The sequence below is a fragment of the Ovis canadensis genome, chromosome 19 (assembly GCF_042477335.2).
Source record: "Ovis canadensis isolate MfBH-ARS-UI-01 breed Bighorn chromosome 19, ARS-UI_OviCan_v2, whole genome shotgun sequence".
NCBI classification, from domain to species: Eukaryota; Metazoa; Chordata; class Mammalia; order Artiodactyla; family Bovidae; genus Ovis; species Ovis canadensis.
The window spans coordinates 64,192,406-64,215,114 of NC_091263.1; the positions used below are offsets into that span (position 1 = coordinate 64,192,406).

Below are 22,709 nucleotides of genomic sequence, written 5' to 3' on the forward strand. Positions count from 1 at the left end.
ACAGAAGATTTATTGCTACTTATTTGATAGATGGACTTATTCATTCATTCATTCATTCAATAACTATTTAACACTCCAATTTTCAAAGTTCTGTGCTTGGCACTAGGGAGAAAATGGAACAAAAGACATACAAGGAAGCTCCCATTCCAGTGGAGGAAATCTATATGCATTTGTATAATTAGAAACGGGAGAAAGTTAGGTGCAGGGTGACATCACGTGCACAAGGAAGCCCCAGGACTGATTCTAGTCATAAATAGAATGAGGGAGGTTTCATAAAGTTGAGTTGTAAACAATGAACAGGAGCTTACCAAGCCAACAAAGGTAGAGAGGTATGAAAGAGCAAGGCATGTTTAGAAAAAGCCAAATAAGTCATCAAGAGATAAGGTGAGAGAAATAGGCAGAATTACATTATGCTGGGTCTTTTACGCCATGCTAAGTAACAAGGGTTTTTAAGGCTAAGTGGGAGCTGACATGAACAGTTTTCATTTTTAAAAAAGAAGTATGGTAGTGGTGTGGAGGATAACTTAGGGAAGGAAGACAGATTCAGGGAGTCTATGTTGGGGAGAAATGTGAAGGATCTGGGGTGACAGCAAGGATAAAGCTAGGGCAGTGATTTGACTGGCATTAGGAGACAGATGTTAAGAGGATACAGTGATTAATCGAGAAGGGACAGAAAGGAGATAGAGATGGAGGAGCCTAAGAGGCTCCCTAAGTTTCTGACATGGATCTCTGAGCAAATGCCTTTTGCTTGATTGAAGGAGAAAGTAGATATGTGAGGAAAAGAAAATGAATGCAGTTTAGGAATGATGATGGATGTCTGAAGCACACCCAAGGGCATATGTCTGGTAGGAAAAAGGAAATGAGGACCTGAAGCTCAGGGGACAGGTCTTAATTAGAGATTTAGATTTCAAGGCTAAATATTTATGATGCTGGAATGATGAAATGGAATGAAAAATAGAGCTACCAAGGCCCTGCCAGCTGCTGCTTCTGACCTACAGCAGACTATCCAATACTCATCAGTCAACATGTATCAAAAGGCATGCTGCGGGCTGGCAATCTGTCACTCACTTTAGCCCCTCCAGATCTGCCTGGGAAATCAGCAAGGAGACTTAGAGGAGAGGAATAGCGGGTCTTTAGTTCAGCTAATATCTCCTGTACTCTTTGGCACACAGTGGAGAGTGTTCTGGCACTCCTGAACACTGGCACCGTGCGACCGGAGACGAGACTAGAAATATCTGAGGGGAAAAACAGTCACTCAAGGAGTCATCTTGAGGAGAAAAAACAAATCAATTTCTCTGTACCAATTCCCGGTACATCTGATGTAATATATTTCCCTAATCTCTTGCAACTTCTGACAACTGCTCCGAGAAAAGTAACATGCTATCAATTTGACAGCTAATCATAATGAGAGCAGAATTATCTGATAATATCAGCTCAATGACCTAAAAATTTTAAGACCTTACGTACTACACAAATCCTAATGGAAAGAAGAGTGTTTACTGATTAAACCTAGGTCTAAAATCTACTTAATAGTTCACTCTTAAAACTTAAAAAGTGTATATTTTCAACAAAGAATCTTACAGTTTTATTATGTGAATCTCAAGGTGGTATAGTTCTCTAATATATAGGGATTTTAAATGACCAAACAATTCCAGAAACTCTAATAAAACATTTTTTAATATTTCTTCTTTTAAAATGTTCTGCTGTTTCTTGAGACTATCATAAACAATAAATCCAAAGATAAAACAACTACATGGACTGATGATTCTGTGTGAATTACAAATCAGAGCAATGGGGTGCCTCGACTAGGTGTGAGTCTTCGCTGTACAGTAAATCCAATTTTTAAAAAAAGTACCAGGCACAGGCACTGTGCGTGGTGCTAGGGTCATGGAGAGAGAAGACATAGTCCCTGGCACTCAAAGATGACAAATACTGTGCTCTGGTTTTCAAACTGTCACCCTTGGACCTTCAGTGGTTTCACAGGGTACTCACTAGATAGGGGCATGGACACTGTAAGATTCCTATTACTTTCCCTTTTGACAACTTAGTAGTTCTATTTTATCTGTTTCATTTATTGGACTTCCTTATAGAAATTAGCTTGAAGAAAGGATTCTTCCATACACAAATATAAATAATACAGTTTACAAACCTCTGGTATAGTGGGAAAATAAGGGCAGTCAGAATCTACTGGGACACATGCTGGGAGCCACTGGTGACAAGGCTCCACATGCTCTCATCAGTAACTGCATCATTTTACTCCCATGTCAAAGTGAAGCACAGGGCTTTGGAAGGAGGCAGGCAGGGCAGGATAGTCAAGATTAGAGGTACCATGGAACATACAAATTAACTGCTTTCTCTGTACTCTGTTATAACTTCCATTTTAAACTTTCTCAAATGTATAGCACGCAATTGGAAGAGTAAAACAGCTGTTTTCAAATCTTAAGTAAAACAACAACAACCACCCATAAAGTAGTCTTATCACAGAAAGTTCCCAACAAATATAGAAGTATCCCAAGATTTATTTTCTGTCTGTTCTACCTAGAATATAACCACAAAGAAAAGCTGGGGCTTCCCACAAAGGTCTTCTCACCCCATCAGAGCCTTGCTGAACTGAAGAGGAAGAGAAGCCTAGTATCGCCTTGATTTCTCCCTACCTTTCAAGGGGAAAAGCACTGCCACAGTGGCTCATGCTTAAGGGCCTCACTGCTCTGTCAAGACACATGGTCTATTGCCCGTCAGCCTCTTTATGTGGCTTCTCCTCCAACCCAGGCAAAAAGGAATGATGGAGTCAGTACAACTTCTCCTTTTGTCCAGAAGATGCTCTTCCTCTTACAGGGCAAGACTGAAAATGAGGGCTGGGGCTACCCTCAGACAGAACCACATTAGCCTATTTCCTTGGGAACCCTCTCTCACACAAGCAGCAAAGTAGAGTCCAAGGGTTCCTGCATTCAAGAGCAGGGTCTCTGTGCTGAATTTGCTTTGTTCTATGTTTCTCCTTTGTGTTTTCTCTGGCACTGACTAGACAGATGCATCCTCTTCTTTCCCTGAGCTGGTGGTGGCCAAGACTGAGGGGAAAATAGGCACAGGATACAAAAGAGGCCCCCAGTTTTCAGGGAAAACTGGGATGTGAAGGAAAATCCTCAGCCAAATAAGAGTAGGTTACTTCACCTTGTTTTCCCTCCTCTATGCATCTGTCTTCTCTGAAGTCTAGAGATGCCCATGATCCAGGACATACCATTTGAATAGTCTCAACCTCGCGAGAGCTTCTAGCAACTTTTACCTGATCTGCTTGCCTTCTCTCATATCATATAAGGAAAAGAAGACATCAGTATCTTCCCCAATGGTGTTGTAGGTGAGACTCTTCAGACTGAGGAAGAAGTGATGTGGTACTGGTATCCGACAGCTTTCCCCATGACGTGGGCGCACTGTATCCACCTAACGAGGAAGGCAAAAGACAGTGACTTCTATTTTAGTTATCATATTGACCCTAAATGAAATGAAAATGAAATGACTAACTCTCCTCATACTGCTGAAGGGGATCATGTGAGAGAGAGAGATTAGAGGTGTTATCTCTGCTACTAGCAGGTGTTGTGTTAATGTGCTTGGTTTGAGGTAGGCAAATACATAGCTGGGAAAAGTAAACAGAGTGAAGGAGATATGGGAACAGTAATTCCAGTTGATGAGTGAACTCAAAATCTCCACCAGGCCACATACATCTAAATTCTCCAGAGAACCATTTTCAAAGTCACTTCTTGGAGATGCTGTCACGATCCTGTTGGACTTGGTTTACACTGTTAGATAGTAATAGTTACTGTTCTAAATACCATTTTTATTTTCTCAGACTGATTCATTTTAGTGTCTCTGTCTATTTTATTTCAATTGTACTTGTGTAAATTTGCACAGAGGAGTGGAGACTAGCCAAGTTTGCTAGGAGATCAGAGTTCCTTAGGTCACAATAAAGCAGTCAGTGGTTAAAAAAAAAAAAGTCAATAATTTCCTGATGCATACCTATTTTATAACTGCTTAAAAGAAAGAATTAGAGAAAAGACTGGGAGGCCTGTCTTAAGTTGCTTACCTGAGATGTGCTTTGCTGTACACTCTGCCGGCTAGATAAATGCTATGGAAAGAAAGAAAAAGATCAACTGGGAAAGAAACTAACTTTTGTTGCCATTTTAACTTTTTAATTGAAGAATAATTGCTTTACAGAATTTTGTTGTTTTCTGTCAAACATCAACAAGAATCAGCCATAGGTACACCCATGTCCCCTCCCTCCCATCTACCTCCCCATCCCACCCTTCTAGATTGTCATAAGCCCCTGTTTGAGTTTCCTGAGTCATACAGCAACTATCTTTTTAAAGCACCTTCTATATGCTAAGCATATTTTACATATATGATCTCATTTCATTATAATAACCTTGTTAGACAAATGTTGTTTATATTTGACAGAGGCAACTAAGGCTTAGTACAAGGAAGTGAGATGCTGAAGATTCCACACAGCAAGAAGGTGGCAAGTCTAGATTCAAACCCAGGCCTTTCTAGCTTAGAGTATCAGCCAAGTCACAAAAGGGTGCCTGATACTGGAGTTCTGCTTCACCACTGTCCTCTCCACACACTGTACCACGCCCTGCACTATGTGACGCAGCTTCCTTGGGCTCTCCACTGGAGGAGGCAGAGCCTTTAACCCCAGGTGGCTCCTTTCCAAACATCTCTTCATGCTGCTCCTTTGGGGCTGGCTAAAGTCAGCAGAAGCAGATTCCAATCCCAGCTACAGGCACTTGCTTGTGAAACTTCAGACAAATTGCTTATGCTCTCCAAGGGACATTCCCCTCGACTATAAAAATGAAATAAAAGCTTTCACTGTCTTCCTCACAAGGTTACTGTGAGGTTCAAATGACACAATGGGAAGCAGCATGACACAGCAGTTAGGGACCTAAGTGCAAGAGTCAGAGCTGCTGGTTAAATCCTGACTCACACTTGCCTCACCTGTACAGTGAGGATGACTTTTTGTGCTGAACCTCACAGGGTCTTGTGCAGATTAACCCAGCACAGTACACACTGTAAATGGCTGATCACTGTTATGGTCAGTTAGTATTATTCTTATTATTGGTAGTGTTCTTGATAATTAGCTATTACAGGAAAGTCTGTCACATTCAGAAGTAAACCCTGAATGCCAGGAAGAATGGTGGGTTCACCATTCGTCAGGTCCTTGGTCTTGGCAGACTCAGCAATGAGAATTTCTATCCTGCTTCCTTCTGGCCCCCAGAGGCAGCACTGCTTAGGTGGACTGTTTCATATCACATGGGTAAGAAGAACGGCTGCTGATTAGAATGGTTTTGTTCTTTTACCAAATATATTTAACCCTGAATAAAACTGAAGTACAATTAAATATTAAGTGCATCTCACTAGCTGTAGTAGTTATTAAATATTCATGTGCATTATTAGCTATAGTAGCAATTATTATCGACTATTAATGTTCATCCATGGGAATACATGTTCCCATGATACATATTAAGTATAATTAAAACAGGTCTCCACCAGCTGGGGAAGTTAGCACACAGAATGCCTATGTACAAAAGAATACCCCATATATAAAATAGGTCACAAAAAAGCTTTAAGAAAATCATGCTTTCAAAAAAAAAAAAAAATCAAGCTTTCCATGGTTTACTGACCCGTATCCCACTGGGAAGGAAGTTACTGGCCTGAAACTCTTTCCACTGCTTTATTTTATTTTTAGGGGCTACATTAAGTCATTCTTCTCAAGTGAATTTACTGACTAGCTCTTAAAAGTGACTACCAATTCATAATCATTAATATTCAATTATAACTATATATGGGAGTTCACAGCTAATTTCAGTGTAACTCATCCCAGCTGACAGTAACAGACATCATTCCAGACTTCAGAGGTATCAAATCTGGGAAGAACTCTTCAACTGAGTCTGAAAATACACCCATGGGTGGCCAGAGAATGGCATCAGAACTGGCATTCTGGAATGTCTTTCATGGCACCGTAAGGAAAAACCACTACCCTGCTGTCAGGAAGCAGTCAGCTGGCCAGCTAGTACTTCCCTCTTCAGAAAAATCATCACCTGTGTTAGAGCTCTAACGTATTATGTTCCCATGTTTACTACCCAACTCCAGATTTTGCCCTATCAGTGCACGAGGTACCTAGCTTAATCATCTTTATATCCTAAGGGCAATATACATACAAAATACATATTAATTAAGTAATGTATGGACTACACTATTGCCTCTGCCAAATTTTACCCCACAGAGAAGTCGTTTTTAGCCCTTTGGAGTCTCTGGTACATTAGTTCATAAAGGTCTAACGACATGGTGGGGAAGGGGAGTGCAGCTTGAGGTATTCTATTCAGTTGAATAACACAATTAATTGCCTGCTATATACACTGGGAATTGTGTTAGATACTTTGGGTCTTACAAGGAAATGTAAGACATATATATCTGGTCAGGATCACCAACGAAATGATGCTTGATGGTTATAATAAATAATCTAATCAATTGATTTAAATCTAGAAATGGAAGTATAAACATTGATTTCAAAAGAACATTGATTAAAAGGTAAATAGTTCTAAAGGCTTGCAATAAAAAAATCAGTCCTCCATTCACCCAGTACCATTCTCCAGAGATAAGCAACTTCCAGTCTTTACTGTGTTTTTTTCTAGCATTTATCATATATTTCAAAATGTCATACTTATACTGCTCTTTTTTAAATCCAGTCTGAGATTTATCTACTGGCTTCTTATGGTAGCTGAAGATTTTCACACTTGTTTACATCTATTTCATCTGTCTTCCCAGTAGCTCACAAGTATGGTTAAAACTTATTTATAGTATTATAACTTTTATATATAGTTCACTTCTGAGCCAAGGAATGTACTTCAATTAAATTTTCTTTCTTCTACTACTTTATGATTTTGTACTGGATTTATTTAAATTATAGGGTCTCTTCTACAACCACCTCCCTGCCCACAGCTCTATAAAACACCTTTCAGTAGCAGATCCCACCTGGCTGCCCTCCTGCTTTATCATGGACCAGTTACTCTCTAGGTCTGTCACACAACTGTCATCCTGCACCTTCCCACTGATGTTAACCTAAGAATTCTTTGCCCCTCCTGTTTGAGTTAGAATCTCTTTCCTGGATGGGACATTTAAGTATCTTTTCATTTACTTCTTCATGTCAAATATATAACTTATTTCTCTATTGTTTCCTGAAAAGGGATTAAAGAAAAAGGTTTGAGATTTTGAGCAATCAAAGTTTTCTTTAGGCTACTTCCGTACTTGATGGATAGAGTGGCTGAGTAAATACAGAATTCTAGGTTAAATTTTATCTTCCCTCAGAATTTTAAAGGCAATTTCTCATTATTTTCTAGTTTTCAATATTGCATTAGGAAGACAAATGCTGTTCTTACAACAAATCCTTTAGCAGGTGACCTATTTTTCACTCCAGAAACTTTCAGCTTTAGTGAGCTGAAATGTCACTATTAAGTGATAAATATTCAGGCTTTTTAAATATGAGTACTCCTATCTAAAAGTTCTGGGAAACGTTTTCTAGCTTTATTGATATATAATTGGCATAAACATTGTATGAACTTAAAGCATACAATGTGGTGATTTGATACTGTATATATGGCAAAGTGAATACCACAACAAGGTTAGTTAACACCTCCTTCATCTAACATTTACCTTTCTGTTGTTACTGTGGTGAGAACAATTAGATCTACTCCTTGGGTAATTTTCAAGTATATAATGCATTATTGTTAACTACAGTCACCATGTTTTAGATTCCCAGAAATCAATGTTCTCGTAACTGGAAGCTTGTACCCTTCAACCAAAACCTCATTTCTCCCATTCCCCAGCTCTTAGCAACCACCAATCTACTGTTTGTATGAATTCAACTTTTTAAAAATTCTGTATACAAGTGAGATCATAAAGTATTTGCCATTCTCTGACTTAATGCACCTAACAACATAGTGTTCTCAAGGTTCACCCAAGATGCAAATGGCAGGATTTCCTTCTTTATTACGACTGAATAATAATTCCACTGTATAGACACACCACCTTTTTCTTACCCACTCATCCATCAATGAAGACACAAGTTTTTCCCATGTCTTGGCTACTATGAACAATGCTTTAATAAACATGGAAGTAAAGCTATTTCTTTGAGATCCTGATTTTAGTTCCTTTGGCCCTGTCACCAGAAGTGGGTTGCTGGACCATACAGTAGTTCTACTTTCTATATTTTGAGGAACTTCCATTCTATTTGTCACAGGGGTTATAGTTATTTTTATGTTTTCTATCTTTTAACATTCATATTAAGAGTTATATATCACCCTATTACAGTATTGGAGTATTCTGAATTTGACTATATACTTATCTTTACCATTGCATTTTACATCATCATATGTTTTTATGTTACTAGTTAGCACCCTTTCATTTCAGCCTAAAGAACCTTCAGCATTTCTTGTAAGGCAGTTCTAGGAGTGAAGAACTCCTGTAGCTTTTCTGTGTCTGGGAAAATCTTCCTAATTCCTCTGTTTCTGAAGGACAACTTCGCTAGGTGAAATATTCTTGGTTGGCAGCTTTTTTCTTCCAGCACTTTGTCTCATCCTACTCTCTCCTGGCCTGCAAAGTTTCTGCTGAGAAATATGCTGTTAGTCTTATAAGGGTTTTTTTATAAGTGACAAATTTCTTTTTTCTTACTACTTTCAAGATTCTCTGTCTCCTTCACTCTCCAATCTAATTATCACCAAAATTCATCTGCATTCTCCATGGTATTTCTTCTCCATTCCTATTGCTGCCTAGCCATTATTTCTTGTCTGAATCATTTCCATGGTCTCTTTCCTCCCTCATTCCAGTCTTCTGCATTTTATACTCTCTCAGCATGGCTCAGGTGGTAAAGCATCTGTCTACAATGCGGGAGACCTGGGTTCGATCCCTGGGTTGGGAAGATCCCCTGGAGAAGGAAATGGCAATCCACTCCAGGACTATTGCCTGGAAAATCCCATGGACAGAGGAGCCTGGTAGGCTACAGTCCATGGGGTCACAAAGAGTCGGACACGACTGAGCGACTTCACTTCAGCATTTAGAACCCACATCCAATCACATCACTCCATGGTTCTATCAGAGTAATAGTTCTATCAACTTGGGGCTTACAAAGGCTTGCATGATCTGGCTGATGTCTCTTTCTTGGTTTTATCTCACAATTGCTAACCCGTACTTATATGTCAAAGTTACCAAGTATCTTACAGTTTGCTGGAATTACTACCTCCCTATGCTCTGTGCCATTTTGGGATGTCTTTTCCTTTGGCTTGCTTTTCGGTTGAAGCCCTGTTCATCCTTCAAGACTCATCTTAAGTATCACTTGCCTGGAAGCTTTAATTGGAAGTTTTCATAGATTTTTCTCAGCCCCAGGATATCAGTCACTCCCTCTAACAGCAGGAGTGTATATCTTAATTATTACATGCAGCTCATAAACATCCTTGTTTGTGGTCTATCTGATCTCACTAGAGTAATTTTTAAACATGGGGACCATGCATGGGTTTCAGAGGCAACTATCAATTCCCTAAAATTGAGTGTAGAATTTTGTATGCAAAATCATACTTGTATTGTCCTGGGAAGAAATATTATCTGATCCTCCATACCCTAGAAAGAGCAACCAATATCCTAGATGGTGACATTCTTAAGAAAAAGAATGTCATGTTCATCTTTAATTTCACACCTATCACTTTATGACAACTGAACACAAATGCTTTTGTATTCTTATAAATATATATAAGCAAATATACAGAAGCAACTGATATGTCATTTGTGTATGTTATTTAGGCAAATTTTCTGTGGTCCTTGACCAAGCAACATACTTTGCATCCTCTGCATTCCCTAAAAATATTACATTTTCAACAGAAGTTTATAATGTTTTCTAAAACTTGTAATTCTCACCAATATAGTCTCACCTCAAATATATTCTCCTCAAAGTGAGGCTTGACCCAGTCCCTTAGTCTAAGCTTAATAATCACCTGAGATTTCTTATGTTTATTTGTTTTACTATAAAATTTCATACCTTTGTTTTAGTTACTTCTTCTCACTCAGCCTGCAAAATGTCACCCACCCTGGTCATCAATCAATTCAATATACTTTTATAATAACCAACAGATAGTTAAAGATTTATCTTAGAAGTATTGGTACACTGATAAACAACATTCTACTGTATAACACAGGGAACTATATTCAATACCTTATAATAACCTATAATGGAAAAGAATCTGAAAAAGAATACATACACACACATACACACATAAAACTGAATCACCTTGCTATACACCAGAAACTAACACAACAATGTACATCAACTATAACTCAATAAAAAAATTTTTAGGAAATGCTGGTACTTTATTTCCAGGGTTAATCACTACATTAACTAATAACTGGCTCTTTTCAGCTTCAGTATCTTCTCTTTTAGTAACTTCTTCATGCTGAAGGAACTCTCTTCACCAGCAAAACCAACTGAGAAATGACCCCTAGACATTACAGTAAGCCCAACAGCCCTACACAGTAATTCCCTTTAGAGATTGAGTATGATAGGTACTGTCCTGATAAGGAAGACCCCCTTAAATACACTTGAGACAAAGGTGAATGATTTTAGCAATATTGTTTCATAATATAATTAGAAATAATGAGAGAAAAAAATTAAGTGTGCAGGAACAAACTACCCTGTGTAATATTTCTTACCATTTTATAGAGGTCTGAGACACTGATCTGGTCTGAATCCACTACTTCAAAGTCCTTTCGAGGCACCAGATCCAGGCCCAAATGCCTAGGAAAGAGAAAGACCACATTCAGCATGCCGTGTCCTCAGATTACTCACCTCTCTTTATAAGCCTGGAAGCCTATGCCAGCCATGACCTTGTGGACAGAGGTTCAGATGCTGCCTTAGCAGAAACATGCCTTTATCCAGCTGAACTGTGACTCACAAAGAGTCAGACATGAACAACAATGTTCACCTTTAGATAAATAAATGAGGCCAGGAATTTTAAGACTGTGACAATTTTAGTCATCAAGCAGTTCTCCCTGTAATGCTAAAAAAGGATTCATTCAGTATCACGTTTGTTAACAGATTGCTTGAGTTCATTATGGATGGATTTTCTTTTCTCATATTATTAATAAGTCACGTTTATTTTTCTATTTCCCCCTAGCCTGCAAGTATGAACAAGGCTCAATCATGCATTACTTTCACTAGGATAAAAAAAACTAGTGTCCAAGTAGATACGGATTTCAAAGTCAAAATCAAAAATAAGCTTCTGGGAATTCCAGGAGGTCCAAAACTCTGTACTTTCAGTGCTGAGGGCACAGGTTCAATCCCTGGTTAGGGAATTGAGATCCTGCAAGGCATGTGGTATGGCCACAAAAAAAGGAAAACAATTACCTCCTAAAAGTATTAAACTCAAAGAAATGCATGTTTTGGTTGCATTTTATTTCATTTTCAACTTAATTAATATTGACGTTGGGTTATAGTAAAGACTTCACCACACATTAGCCAATATCTTAAGACATCTTAGATGGAAGTTTAACCAGAGAGCACTACTATTGAAGAAAACAAAACTTCAAAGATCTGGTGTAACTTGGGCAGGGGAACAAGTGATGATGATTAATGGTTGGTTAGGAGGCAATATAGGACACCGGAAATAACTCTGTACCGGAAGAGCTCTTAGGTTCAAATACGGTATATAATTTATTTTCAGTACATATTAGGTCCTTTCTCACTCTCTAGAATAACAGCTCTAAATCTGGAGGCTAATGGAATTAGGGGGTTGTGGAACCCCGCAACTACCTATACAAGTATGTGAATGTCTTCATGTATTCATTTTCTCTGAGAGGAGGGCCTGTAACTCTCATCAGGGTTTCAGAGATGCTCTGTAATCACCCTACTCTAAAACAAGTGTTATGAATTACTGCACCCAGCAAAGTATTCCACAGATGATGGAAGGAGAAGTATACATATATTTCTCTTCACCTAGATTATGAACTATGTTTAGAATGCTAACATACGCTAACAAATTCACTAGGCTCTTTCTGTGCATAAAACTCCCACTGAGAAATAAACCTTTACTACATTACACTGAGATCTGAAACTCTTATTTGAAATAAGTCATGTATACATCCAAAATGCAAAATTATTTTATTATAATTTATACCCTATTTTATAGGAAAAGGTTTTTATTTTTTTATATTTTATATCAAGAGGTTCAAGAAATTGTAATAAGAAATGAGACTGATAAAATACAAATGGGAACTCAAACCTACATGAAGAAGCCATAAGTAAATACACTAATCACAAAGACTAGTATGATTACTATGACCAAAAATTAAAATTTAGATGTATAGTTTTTGGCAGGAAAGAAAAAAGAAACCTATTTTCCTATTAAAGGATAAAAATCTCATATTTTTCTGTTATCTATTACTATAATTTGTTTTATTCTACAATAGAGAAATGTGAGTTTTTAAAGAGGAAACAATTTTTTGGTACTAAATGCTAAAAAAAATAAACATTTAGTTTTTCATGATGAGAAAATCAGTAATATACTGTTGGCCTTAACTACAATAGTTCATAGTTTAAAGGTAAACCCATGCCATCAAATATGATTCCTGAAGTTAATGCACTTAAATCTGTAAGAGATTTTATTTCCTATCTTCATACATCAAAGATGTACTCCATTCAATCAGCTCTTATTAATTATTCTTAATTTCTCTGAAATAATGCCAGGCCTCTGGCTTCTAATACTTATAGCATGTAAAGGCAGCAGTGTCATGGAGAGCAAGATATAGTTGAAGTCCATCCTTTCTATCTTTCTCATCTTAAAAAGCAATTTATAATTTAAAGATAATGAAGTTATGATATAAAATTGATATTTGACCTCAAATACCAATTTATAATTTAAAGATAATGAAGTTATGATATCAAACAGTGGAAAGATCACAAAAATGATAATAGAATTTGTATAAGAAAGTGAAATTAGACAATTTATCAACCTAAAACATTTTACAAATTTTCTGTAGTCATGGTGTGAAAACTTCTTTAAATACAAAAACAAAGATTTCATGCATATTCTTTAACCACTGGTTGTCACAAAATACAGGAGGTAGTCTCAATATTATAATAACAAAAAGAAAGACTGTACAAATAATCCAATCAAAACAGATATTTTCATTACAATAACTTAAGAAAAAATCCACATGGATCTAAGTCAGTAAGGCTATGAGAGTATGTGCCCAGTGGGAGTGCACCACATGCAGTCTCCAGGAGCATGTCTGGAGGCATCTATGAAAACTCTACCTTAGCACTGTGAAAACCTTAGCTGGCCTGTCCATTCAATTATTCACCCATATATCCATCAACTCACATCAAAGACACTCGCTGAGGATCTATCATGTACCAAATGATGGTAGATACAGGAAATAAGAGTAGTTTTGAGCCAAGCAAATGTTCATATCCAGCATGTTAATTCTCCCCTAATAGCAAAGTGCTTTAACTCTCCTAGAAGTCGCTAGAACATAGTACCGTTGTTTCCTGTTTCATTATCTTGCTGCTGCCACTAAGTCACTTCAGTCGTATCCAACTCTGTGCGACCCCATAGACAGCAGCCGACCAGGCTCCCCAATCCCTGAGATTCTCCAAGCAAGAACACTGGAGTGGGCTGCCAGTTTCTTCTCCAATGCATGAAAGTGAAAAGCAAAAGTGAAGTCAGTCGTTCAGTCGTGTCGGACTCTTCGCGACCCCACGGACTGCAGCCTACCGGGCTCCTCCATCCATGGGATTTTCCAGGCAAGAGTACTGGAGTGGGTTGCCATTCATTATCTTAAAAGTAAGAAAATGATTAACAGGTGATCTAATTAAACCGAATGCTGATTTCCTTCTAAGATCATCTTCAATGGAAGGAGAACAGTTTCCAAGAGCTAAACTGAAGAACTCTCCTCAGAGAAGAAGGCAGAGATGCTGCACAGGGAGAAACAACACATGTCCACTAAAACTGCACCCTGTAAAAGAGATTCCTGGCTCTTTCTTCCTATAGAATACTCTAAAAATAGTGAACGGTTAAGTGCAGGGGATGGTCAACTTAGTCTCTTCTCACAGCAAAGGAAGGTAGTGCATCAGAGCGGTTAGGAGCATGTTCTCTGATATTGGATTGCCTAGTTTGTATCTTGACTCTCCCACAAGCAGGACTCTTCTTGACTCTTTTCTACTATCATAGACTAGTGTATGTACCCTCTTCCAACAACACAAGAGAAGACTCTGCACATGGACATCACCAGATGGTCAACACCGAAATCAGACTGATTATATTCTTTGCAGCCAAAGATGGAGAAGCTCTATACAGTCAGCAAAAACAAGACCGGGAGCTGACTATGGCTCAGATCATGAACTCCTTATTACCAAATTCAGACTTAAATTGAAGAAAGTAGGGAAAACAGCTAGACCATTCAGGTATGACCTAAATCAAATCCCTTATGATTATACAGTGGAAGTGAGAAATAGATTTAAGGGTCTAGATCTGATAGACAGAGTGCCTGATGAACTATGGAATGAGGTTCGTGACATTGTACAGGAGACAGGGATTAAGACCATCCCTATGGAAAAGAAATGAAAAACAGCAAAATGGCTGTCTGAGGAGGCCTTACAAATAACTGTGAAAAGAAGAGAAGCAAAAAGCAAGGGAGAAAAGGAAAGATACAAGCATCTGAATACAGAGTTCCAAAGAATAGCAAGAACAGATAAGAAAGCCTTCTTCAGTGATCAGTGCAAAGAAAGAGAGGAAAACAACAGAATGGGAAAGACTAGAGATCTCTTCAAGAAAATTAGAGATAACCAAGGGAACATTTCATGCAAAGATGGGCTCGATAAAGGACAGAAATGGTATGGACCTAACAGAAGCAGAAGATATTAAGAAGAGGTGGCAAGAATACACAGAAGAACTGTATAAAAAAGATCTTCACGACCCTGATAATCACGATGGTGTGATCACTCACCTAGAGCCAGACATCCTGGAATGTGAAGTCAAGTGGGCCTTAGAAAGCATCACTAGGAACAAAGCTAGTGGAGGTGATGGAATTCCAGTGGAGCTATTTCAAATTCTGAAAGATGATGCTGTGAAAGTGCTGCACTTACTATGCCAGCAAATTTGGAAAACTCAGCAGTGGCCACAGGACTGGAAAAGGTCAGTTTTCATTCCAATCCCAAAGGCAATGCCAAAGAAGACTCAAACTACTGCACAATTGCACTCATCTCCCATGCTAGTAAAGTAACGCTCAAAATTCTCCAAGCCAGCCTTCAGCAATATGTGAACCGTGAACTTCCAGATGTTCAAGCTGGTTTTAGAAAAGGCAGAGGAACCAGAGATCAAATTGCCAACATCTGTTGGATCATTGAAAAAGCAAGAGAGTTCCAGAAAAACATCTATTTCTGCTTTATTGACTATGCCAAAGCCTTTGACTGTGTGGATCACAATAAACTGTGGACAATTCTGAAGGAGATGGGAATACCAGACCACCTGACCTGCCTCTTGAGAAATATGTAAGCAGGTCAAGAAGCAAGAGTTAGAACTGGACGTGGAACAACAGACTGGTTCCAAATAGGAAAAGGAGTATGTCAAGGCTGTATATTGTCACCCTGCTTATTTAACCTATATGCAGAGTACATCATGAGAAACGCTGGACTGGAAGAAGCACAAGCTGGAGTCAAGATTGCCGGGAGAAAATATCAATAACCTCAGATATGCAGATGACACCACCCTTATGGCAGAAAGTGAAAAGGAACTAAAAAGCCTCTTGATGAAAGTGAAAGGGGAGAGTGAAAAAGTTGGCTTAAAGCTCAACATTCAGAAAACGAAGATCATGGCATCTGGTCCCATCACTTCATGGCAAATAGATGGGGAAACAGTGGAAACAGTGTCAGACTTTATTTTGGGGGGCTCCCAAATCACTGCAGATGGTGACTGCAGCCATGAAATTAAAAGACGCTTACTCCTTGGAAGAAAAGTTCTGACCAACCTAGATAGCATATTCAAAAGCAGAGACATTACTTTGCCAACAAAGGTCCGTCTACTCAAGGCTATGGTTTTTCCTGTGGTCATGTATGGATGTGAGAGTTGGACTGTGAAGAAGGCTGAGTGCTGAAGAATTGATGCTTTTGAATTGTGGTGTTGGAGAAGACTCTTGAGGGTCCCTTGGACTGCAAGGAGATCCAACCAGTGCATTCTGAAGGAGATCAACCCTGGGATTTCTTTGGAAGGGATGATGCTAAACCTGAAGCTCCAGTACTTTGGCCACCTCATGCGAAGAGCTGACTCATTGGAAAAGACTCTGATGCTGGGAGGGATTGGGGGCAGGAGGAGAAGGGGATGATAGAGGATGAGATGGCTGGATGGCATCACTGACTCCATGGACTTGAGTCTGAGTGAACTCCAGGAGTTGGTGATGGACAGGGAGGCCTGGCGTGTTACGATTCATGGGGTCGCAAAGAGTCGGACATGACTGAGCGACTGAACTGAACTGAACTGAGACTAGTGTAAGGATTAATCCATGTAAAGCACTACTACACTTCCAGGCACTGTGAACTGCTTCCGGTGTTACAATTATCATTATGTGTTATATCATTAGCTAAAACATGACTTAGAGTACAAGGATTGTGATTAAAGAGAATGTCCAAAAAAAGACTCCTAAACAGATAGACACAAGCAGGAGGCATACAACTACATATGTATCTACATATAGACGTAGTTATAAAATTGGGAGAGAAGTACACCAAGTTTGTATATTGCCACCCTGCTTATTTAACCTATATGCAGAGTACATCACATGAAATGCCAGGCCGGATGAATCACAAGCTGGAATCAAGATTTCCAGGAGAAATAAAAACCTCAGATGCAGGTGATACCGCTCTAATGGCAGAAAGTGAAGAGGAACTAAAGGGCCTCTGGATGAGGGTGAAAGAAGAGAGTGAATATGCTACCTTAATACTCAACATTCAAAACACTAAAATCATGGCATCCGGTCTTATCACTTCATGGCAAATAGAAGAGGTAAAAAATGGAAACAGTGACAGATTTTAGGCTCCTGTATTCCAAAATCACTGCAGACAGTGACTGCAGCCATTAAATTAAAAGACATCTACTCCTTGGAAGAAAAGCTATGACAAGCCTAGACAGCATATTAAAAAGCAGAGACATTAATTTGCCAACAAAGGTCCGTCTAACCAAAGCTATGGTTTTTCCATTAGTCATGTATGGATGTAACAGTGGGACTATAAAGAAGGCTGAGCGCCAAAGAATTGATGCTTTCAAATTGTGCTGGGGAACTCTTGAGAGTCCTTTCGACTGCAAGGAGATCAAACCAGTGAATCCTAAAGGAAATCAACCCTGAATACTCATTGGAAGGACAGATACTGAAGCTGAAGCTCCAATACTTTAGCCACCTGATGGAAAGGGCCATCTCATTGGAAAAGACTCTGATGCTGGGAAAGACTGAAGGCAAAAGGAGAAGAGGGCGACAGAGGGCGAGACAGTCAGACAGGATCCCTGACTCAATGGACATAAATTTGAGCAAACTCTGGGAGATAGTGGAGGACAGAGGAGCCTGGTATGCTGCAATCCATGGGGTCGAAAAAGTTGGACACAACTTAGTGACTGAACAACAACAACATACAGATGTAGTAGAGAACTGCTTCCAAATGGTCTTACTAATGGCTTAGGTGAATGTGTGTTTAATAGCTCAGTGGTGTTGAACTCTTTGTGACCTTTAGGACTTAGCCACCAGGCTCCTCTGTCCACGGAATTTTCCAGGCAAGAATACTGAGTGGGTCTCCAGTTCCTCCTCTAGGGGATCTTCTCGACCCAGGGACTGAACCTATGTCTCCTGTACTGCAGGTAAATTCTTTACCCTCTGAACCACTGGGAAAGCTTAGATGAACAGTCTTCATAAAAATATTTAGTCTTCTTTAGTAACTTGTTATTAACACTATAATGACAATGTTATGAATCACAATAATTAATGGATTAATCATTCAATAATTTCAATAATTCAATAAATATTTCTTAGCACCTACTCTATGCTAGGCTCATGCTGAACTAAGGGACACAGCAGTGAATGAGACATATTTCTGCTCCTACCTTCTTTTAGGTGTGCCTCTCAAAAGTTCTGAATCTAACAAATTCTTTGAATTTTACATGTCTTTTGAATGTTCCATATTATATTTTCTTTTTAAATATAATTTTACTTCTTTATTTCTGTTTGGCTGTGCTGAGTTTTTGTTGCTCTCTAGCTGTGTTGTGGGGGCTTCTCATGGCAGTGGTTTCTCTTGAGCAGAGCACAGCCTCTAGGCTGCATGGGCTTCAGTAGTTGTATAGCCCGTGGGCTCAGTACCTGTGACCCCCAGGCTCTACAGCATAGGCTCAATAGTTGAGGCACACAGGCTTAGTTGCTCTGCATCATGTGCGACCTTCCTGGATCAGGGATCGAACCCAAGTCTTCTATGTTAACAGGTGGATTCTTAACCAGTAGAACAGGGACACCCTCTGTTCTACCGTATCTTCTTCCTTCTGGGTTTCCTCATCTGAACCACAGAACAGAAAATAACCTGAAGTTAACTAATAATATCTGATGGATGTTTTAAGGCATTTAGGACTTATTAGGTTGGTGTAAACATAACTGCAGTTTTTGCATTGCTGAAATTTGCCGTTTGATATTGGAATACAGTCTTAATAAATGTGATTATGTTATTTTAATTACATCATTTAAAATACATTTTAAAAAACATTTTAAAGCACATTTCTTACTCTGTTTTTTGCTAATGACTTATTACTTTGTTTATTTTATATTTATTTCAGACAATGGAAATGATGTTAGACAAAAAGCAAATTCAAGTAATTTTCTTATTTGAGTTCAAAATGGGCCGTAAAACAGGAGATACAACTTGCAACATCAGCAATGCATGTGGCTCAGGAACTGCTAACAAACGTACAGTGCGGTGGTGGTTCAAGAAGTTTTGCAAAGGAGATAAGAGCCTTGAAGATGAGGAGCACAGTGCCTGGCCACTGGAAGTTGGCAGTGACCAACTGAGAGCAATCATCAAAACTGATCTTCTTAAAACTACATGAGAAGTTGCCAAAGGACTCAATATCAACCATTCAACCATTCTACAGTCATTTGGCATTCGAAGTGAAGTGAAGTGAAAGTTGCTCAGTCGTGTCCCACTCTTTGTGACCCCAAGGACTATACAGTCCATGGAATCCTCCAGGACATAATACTGGAATGCATAGCCTTTCCCTTGTCAAGGGGATCTTTCCAACCCAGGGAATGAACTCAGGTCTCCCACATTGCAAGCAGATTCTATACCAGAGAGCCACAAGGGAAGCTTAAGAATACTGGAGTGGGTAGCCTATCCTTTCTCCAGGGGATCTTCCCTACTTAGGAATTGAACTGGGGTCTCCTGCATTGCAGGTGGATTCTTTACCAACTAAGCTATCAGGGAAGCCTTAGCATTTGAAGATAGTTGGAAAGGTGAAAAAGCTTGGGAAGTGGGTGCCTCATGAGCTAACTAAAAATTTTTTTAAAATCATTGTTTTGAAGTATCATCTTCTCTTATTCCATGTGGATCACAATAAACTGTGGAAAATTCTGAAAGAGAGGGAGATACCAAACCACCTGACCTGTCTCTTGAGAAACCTGTATGCAGGTCAGGAAGCTACAATTAGAACTGGACATGGAACAACAGACTGGTTCCAAATAGGAAAAGGAGTACATCAAGGCTGTATATTGTCACCCTGCTTATTTAACTTCTATGCAGAGTACATCATGAGAAACACTGGGCTGGAGGAAGCAAAAGCTAGAGTCAAGATTGCTGGGAGAAATATCAATAACCTCAGATATGCAGATGACACCACCCTTATGGCAGAAAGTGAAGAAGAACCAAAGAGCCTCTTGATGAAAGTGAAAGGGGAGAGTGAAAAAGTTGGCTTAAAGCTCAACATTCAGAAAACGAAGATCATGGCATCTGGTCCCATCTCTTCATGGCAAATAGATGGGGAAACAGTGGAAACAGTGGCTGACTTTATTTTTTTGGGCTCCAAAATCACTGCAGATGGTGACTGCAGCCATGAAATTAAAAGACGCTTACTCCTTGGAAGGAAAGTTATGACTAACCAGTATATTAAAAAGCAGAGACATTACTTTGTCAACAAAGGTTCATCTAGTCAAGGCTATGGTTTTTCCAGTAGTCATGTATGGATGTGAGAGTTGGACTAAGAAAAACACCAATAGAGTACACTAACGCATACATATGGAATTCAGAAAGATGGAAATGATAACCCTGTATGCGAGACAGCAAAAGAGACACAGATGTATGGAACAAGCTTTTGGACTCTGTGGGAGAGGGAAATGGTGGGATGATTTGGGAGAATGGCATTGAAACATGTATAATATCATATATGAAACAAATCGCCAGTCCAGGTTCGATGCATGATACTGGATGCTTGGGGCTGGTGCACTGGGATGACCCAGAGGGATGATATGGGGAGGGAGGGGGGTTCAGGATGGGGAACATGTGTACACCTGTGGCAGATTCATGCTGATGTATGGCAAAACCAATACAATATTATAAAGCAATTAACCTCCAATTAAAAAAAAAAGAAAGCTGAGCACCGAAGAATTGATGTTTTTGAACTGTGGTGTTGGAGAAGACTCTTGACAGTCCCTTGGACTGCAAGGAGATCCAACCAGTCCATCCTAAAGGAGATCAGTCCTGGGTGTTCATTGGAAGGACTGATGTTGAAGCTGAAACTCCAATACTTTGGCCACCTGATGCAAAGAGCTGACTCATTTGAAAAGAGCCTGATGCTAGGAAAGATTGAGGGCAGGAGGAGGAGGGGACAGAGGATAAGATGGTTGGATGGCATCACCAACTCAATGGACATGGGTTTAGGTGGACTCTGAGAGTTGGTGATGGACAGGAGGCCTGGCGTGCTGCAGTTCGTGGGGTCACAAAGAGAAGGACATGACTGAGCGACTGAACTGAACTGAACTTCTCTTATTCTAGGCAACAAAAACAAACCATTTCTCGATCAGATTGTGACTTGTGACGAAAAGTGGATTTTATACAACCACCATTGATGACTAGCCCAGTTGCTGGACTGAGAAGAAGCTCCAAAGCACTTCCCAAAGCCAAACTTGCATCAAAAAAGGTCATGGTCACTGTTAGCTAGTCTGATCCATTACTGCTTTCTGAACACTGGGGAAACCATTATATCTGAGAAATATGCTCAGCAAATTGATGAAATTCATTGAAAATCACAATGGCTACAGCTAGGCATTGGTTAACAGAAAGGGCCCAGTTCTTCTCCATGATAGTGCCCGACCACATGTCATACAACCAATGCTTCAAAAGTTGAATGAAGTTTTGTTTCATCCACCATAATCACCTGATATCCCACCAACGGACTACCGCATCCTTCAAACATCCTGACAACTTTTTGCACGGAAAATGCTTCTATAACCAGCATGATGCAGAAAATGCTTTCCATGAGTTCACTGAATCCCAAAGCATGTATTTTTACACTACAGGAATAAGCTACCTTATTTCTCATTGGCAAAAAATGTGTTGATTGTAATGATTCCTATTTTGATTAATAAAGATGTGTTTGAGCCTAGTTATAATGATTTAAAATTCATGGTCCAAAACTGTAATTACTTTTGCACAAACCTTATAGTTCTTCCACAAAATAAATTGAGAAAAGCTAGAGATACTAAGATTTTCTGTGGGCAGTGACCTTTTCTAGTATTTAAAAGGAGCATATATGTATAACAAATGAAAGCATGGTATACTTATATTTAAATAATAATAAAATGTAACATGCAACTAATAATAGCTACCTTTTACTGAACATTTACTTGGAATAGGCATTTTACATAGGATTTTATGTATATCCCCTCTAGGAACTATGAGAAGTACACAGTATTAAACTCATCTTAAAATCACTGCAGATGGTGACTGTAGCCATTAAATTAAAAGACACTTACTCCTTAAAAGAAAAGTTATGACCAACCTAGATAGCATATTCAAAAGCAGAGACATTACTTTGCCAACAAAGGTCCATCTAGTCAAGGCTATGGTTTTTCCAGTGGTCCTGTATGGATCTGAGAGTTGGACTGTGAAGAAAGCTGAGCGCCAAAGAATTGACGCTTTTGAAGTGTGGTGTTGGAGAAGACTCTTGAGAGTCCCTTGGACTGCAAGGAGATCCAACCAGTCCATTCTGAAGATCAGTCCTGGGATTTCTTTGGAAGGAATGATGCTGAAGCTGAAACTCCAGTACTTTGGCCACCTCATGAGAAGAGTTGACTCATTGGAAAAGACTCTGATGCTGGGAGGGATTGGGGGCAGGAGGAGAAGGGGATGACAGAGGATGAGATGGCTGGATGGCATCACTGACTCCATGGACGTGAATCTGAGTGAACTCTGGGAGTTGGTGATGGACAGGGAGGCCTGGCGTGCTGTGATTCATGGGGTCGCAAAGAGTCGGACACGACTGAGGGACTGAACTGAACTGATAACTAAGTAAACCAAAGCCCAGTTTACTAAGCAGCCTATTAAGGAAGTACAGTTCAGCTTGTCTCAAGCTAGGTCTGTCTTACTCTGAACCCATGATATTTCCACT

The 22,709-nt window shown here is 39.3% G+C and overlaps 1 protein-coding gene across 1 annotated transcript in view; it reads right to left on the minus strand.

Moving 5' to 3' along the window:
* DOCK3 (dedicator of cytokinesis 3) overlaps positions 1-22,709 on the minus strand; it is a 291,789-nt gene that overhangs the window by 147,256 nt on the left and 121,824 nt on the right. Inside the window, exons 7-9 of the mRNA XM_069561103.1 lie at positions 10,741-10,825; positions 4,076-4,117; positions 3,281-3,435 (exon numbers count right to left, since the gene is read on the minus strand). Of these exons, the coding sequence (XP_069417204.1) occupies positions 3,281-3,435; positions 4,076-4,117; positions 10,741-10,825 (282 nt within the window). The remainder of the gene's footprint in view (positions 1-3,280; positions 3,436-4,075; positions 4,118-10,740; positions 10,826-22,709) is intronic.